Source organism: Anneissia japonica, unplaced genomic scaffold (assembly GCF_011630105.1).
Source record: "Anneissia japonica isolate Jap-2015-1 unplaced genomic scaffold, ASM1163010v1 scaffold287892_len502923_cov169, whole genome shotgun sequence".
Lineage (NCBI taxonomy): Eukaryota > Metazoa > Echinodermata > Crinoidea > Comatulida > Comatulidae > Anneissia > Anneissia japonica.
Genome location: NW_022743765.1, coordinates 404,229 through 408,888, shown reverse-complemented (window position 1 = coordinate 408,888; position 4,660 = coordinate 404,229). Strand labels below are relative to the sequence as shown.

The following is a 4,660-nucleotide window of genomic DNA, read 5'->3' as shown; positions in this document are numbered from 1 at the left end:
TTGGGCATTCTGGGTTTCGGCAAACTGAGTTTCTGCAAACTGGGATTTCGACAAACTGAGTGGATGCCTTCTTGAATATTGCTATCGGCAAGAATGCATCCTTGTCACTGAAAGAGATTTTGTATTAGTTCCAGATCATCGTAGCAGCCAAGAAAAGCAGAGGCGAAAGTCGTCCTGCATGCAATGCATGCTTTAAGGAATTACAACCAATACATAAATATCAACCGTTCCATTCTGGAGACATCAATATTGCAGTCATTGCTACTTTATATCTTATTTTATGACAGCGGAGAGAGAGAGTCATTGTAGACATAAACACTGGCAAATACCGAAAGTTGTTCAAATTAAGTGACATTAACTTTCACCAGCGAAGAAAGCATCCCTTATTGGATCTCGTGCTTCTGTAGTCAAAGGCAAAGTTTTGTTGACACTTTCTGCAACTTTAAAGTTTTAGATGTTCTGTCACAAAAGATGTCTAAGGAACTTGAAGACTGTGGTATGAAGTTAAGGGGAAAAGTGTAAATCAAACAAATATTTGAAATGTTCAATAGAGGCAACAAGATCACAGACATATCATTGCTACCACCATTTTTGCAAGTAGACCCTTGAGCACTTGAGCAAATTTAATCGCTAAAATGGAAATTAAGCAGAAGTAAATGATTTGGTCAATAAAAATAGTATTCACAACAGATGGAATGATCAAATGAAGCAAAAAATTATTGAGACAGTGATGCCCATGGACGTCCAAGAACAGTTTATGATAAAGACGAAGACTTTCAGATTGCAGTGTGATTAGCAATACATGAAGATTATCGCTCAACATAGGGCTACACATTAAAGGACAATTATGTAATAAATGAATTAATGCCTTTATACATGTAAATTATGGTAGTTATCTGTGTGGTCCCCTGGAATACATTGTGTAGTACACAAAAATAATGAAAAACAACCGGATATTTGTAAGAAAGCTGGATTTTTTAAAGGATTCTGGTGATATTTTCCATTACTCTAAACAGAAAAGGACTAATATAAGGGGGCATTTTTACTTACATTTCCAAAAGTGAGTTAGCTTACCAGCCTAAAATATGTTATTTTGGGTTTAAAAAGTCAACAGCAGCAGCAGTTATTACATTCATGTTTTGTAAATTTATTTAGGGTATTGAAGCTGCTGTTAAGCTGTTCTTTAATTTTGGCCGCCATTTTAAAAAGCGCCCTCAATTGCCTCTCGACATCTTCATATTAATAACTTTAGCTAATTATACTTTACTCCTATCATTACATATTCAAAAGTTGGTCAAACCTACCTCTTTTGTGTTTATTTTACCTATATATCTGTAGTTTATTGGATTTTAGCGGCCATTTAAAAAAAGCGCCCTCACGCGAAAGTTCTCATGTTACGCCCCTTTTACCTCACATATTCTGATTCCCCATAAAAAACTGGTCTAGAAAAACCATATGAGAATTTCTACCTCTCCAAGTGGCACCTATCTCAATTATAGCCTGGTCTAGATGTAAACCTGAAGACAGTGTTAACACTTGGCACACTACACCATAGGTTTTTTTTTGTTTAATCTTGTCTTGGGGTGGACGAGACTGCACTTGATTTTATTTTACGGTAAAAAATAAGTGCCAAATTTTTAAGTTAAGAGAGTGCGTCTGATTCTTTCTGAATGTTTTTGATGAGGGATTCATACACTACATCTCATCTTGATTTTGTCGTTCTGCGGCTTGTGAATGTTCCGTTGTCTTTCTAGTATTATTCTTTACCCTCTAGAAGGACCGCTCTGATGGCAGTTTTTCAGCACTCTTTTGATGTTATTCATTTCGGTCTCCATCATCTCCGTTTCTACAACGAATTTCTCGGCTTTGTCCAAGAGCATGTGTATAAGCCCAGTTTGTGAACTAATGGATGGTGTGATTTAATGTGTAATTGTTGATCTGTTTGCATGGGCTTCCGGTAAACCGATGAGGTAAATGTGCCAGCATATTTAAGCTTGATTTGCATATCCATAAATGAAATTGTGTTATTAGCCATATGAATTTTACAGTTTTGATGTTGCTATGGTTATGGCTTGTTGTCAATGTCATTCAAGATACAGATTAACTCGTATGGGACTGATGGGCTTACCATACCAATGCTCTGTTTTTGCCTGTAGATTTTGCCGTTGAACAAGAAATATGTCTTGTTATTATTATTATTATTATTATTATTATTGTATACTTATATAGCGCATATCAAACTTCTCTATGCGCTGGAGAGAGACAACCGTAGATAAAGTGCCTTGCCCAAGGACACAAGCGACTTGCACAGCGAGAGTTTTGAACCCCCGACCTCGAGGTCGGGAGTCCAAACCACAACCGATGCGCCAACCACTTGACGATTAGCTCAAGTAAGCTCCATTATGCCTGTAGTTTGGTTCTTTCATAAAGTGTCGGATCTTTTATTAAACGGTTTCTTTAACTCGTGTTTTTGTAAAAAGCGATACTACATCTAATGAGACAAATGTTTCGCCTGGCTAAACCGCTATCTTTTGCATAGATGGATATGATGCTTAACTCCAATATTAATTTCATATTTATAAACATTGTTTGGAGTATATGGTCAATTCACAGGATAGATTACATCCATAGGATACACCTAAGCCAAAAAATCTCAAAAAAAAAAAAAAAAATCATATAATGCGTTTATGAACATCAATGTTCATGTTGATGTTTATCACCATCAATGTCGGCCTTTCAAAATGTATTGTTTTTAGTGTGTTTTCAGAGATGGACAAACAGTTAAGGCTAATTTAATTGATGTCGATCTTGTTGAATAATATTCTTGGTCCTTATGCAAAGTTTGATGGTAAGAAAAATATTACTGAAAAAGTATTGAAGAATATTTAGACGTAATATGATTCTTTTAATATGTGAGTTTTAGGCTACTACAGAAAAACACAGATGCAGATAGGTAGACGTAGATACACTGGCTGTATTGATTAACAAAATTGAATGCTCACCGTTGTTACCTTGTTTTGACAAGACAGAATGACTGGATGTCGACATAAAATACTAGATCACGTTCTTAATTTGTAATTTGATAAAATATAAAATGTTGCAAGGAAATATAGATTTTTAAATGTGCAAGTAACATTGTATAAACGATAACGATTCATATATGGCCTGAATTTTCTGTTAAAGAGAACGGATATAAATTTGTTCGCCTATTTTAAAGGTCTTTAGATTATTAGTAATAATGCGTCCATCATTATACAGGAGTGGATGCAGAGGTGAATCCGGATTTGAAATCAGATTATGGAGTATGTCACTGTTTTAAAATAATTATTAGCAATTTTAACAGTCCCGAGAGGGGGTGGAGTGGAGTCACAGTATATTGGTCAATGTATGAAGCTCGAATTATATGTTTGGATTCTGTCGTCGTTAAAAACATGTTTTTTCTTTTGACAGAGTGAGAGAAATTTTTTTAGCGATTATTTGTGTTGTATGATAATAATTTCTTAGAATTGTATTTTATTAGTAGGAAAAGGCATATAAATCTAAAAATAACATACAAATAACGAAGTTGTGTTAGGTCTTCGAAATCTCCATCGATTGATTGAATGTTGTTGTAGCCTGCATCTCTGCAAAGGAAATTACTAAATGTCAAAGATTGTTAAAAATATCAATCATCATTTAAAAGAAATAACATTATAATATCCCTAATCACTAATAAACTGAGCATTTTTTAAGAGGAAGTAATTTGGGTTTAAAATCTGTTATTCATATGAGTGTGAAATTAATATATTATAGCCTCTATTGGTTAGTGAATAAGCCCATGTATACCCAGGAGCCTCGAAAGGTCAGTAATAAATTGTGAATGTGCTTCCGAGACATTTTAATGCCAGGTATTCATAATTAAACCTAATAAAAATGAATATTGTTTAGGCATACATGTATTGCTTTATAAAATATAACATAATGTATAAAAATCAAATTTGAAATTATCTTTTTATTTTGAAGTAACATAAAAATGATAACTTGAACATCCAATTAGTGTATTATAAAATAATTTTACAGTGTAAGGTGACGGAAACACTTCCAGTCACTGGAATTTGTTTTGTTGACTATTATTATTATCCAGTAAAAAAATCAGGTTACACTTTCTAAAAATTCACTAATTTCTATGCTTAAACAAGGAAAGAGCTTTTTGCGTAATTTGAATAAAATTGATAGAGCATTCGCCCTTATGCGAGCGTAGGACTACTCGACGAAGTGGAGGAACTAGGGAAAAACAAACCCGAGTATAAATCACTTATGGAAAACCTCTCTAATTATTGGAAAGATGTGTATAAGAGACAGGGATAATGCGATTTCTGAAGCACCAAGCTGGGGGTAGGGGTGGTTTTGTCAAGGACGCAGATTTGTCTCGAAAGGTGAGAGGCATTTCGTGAGCCCACACCCACCTCAGGACCACCATGGTTGGGCCTGAGTAGGAAATGTTACCTCTTGATGACCGGATATGACACTTTTATATAGTAAAATTCATCATTATTATTATTATTTTTTATTTTTTTCTTATACTTCTTAAATTATGTAATGTAATGTAATGTAGTGGGATTTGGTATAGCGCATTATACCGAAGTCTCAATGCGCTGGTGATGTGTGGACTAGGAACTCA

General features: G+C 34.4%; 1 protein-coding gene across 1 annotated transcript in view; it reads right to left on the bottom strand.

Annotated features, from left to right (window-relative positions):
- LOC117119531 (insulin-like growth factor-binding protein complex acid labile subunit) overlaps positions 1-4,660 on the bottom strand; it is a 99,139-nt gene that overhangs the window by 50,207 nt on the left and 44,272 nt on the right. Inside the window, exon 8 of the mRNA XM_033264355.1 lies at positions 3,555-3,623. Within this exon, the coding sequence (XP_033120246.1) occupies positions 3,555-3,623 (69 nt within the window). The remainder of the gene's footprint in view (positions 1-3,554; positions 3,624-4,660) is intronic.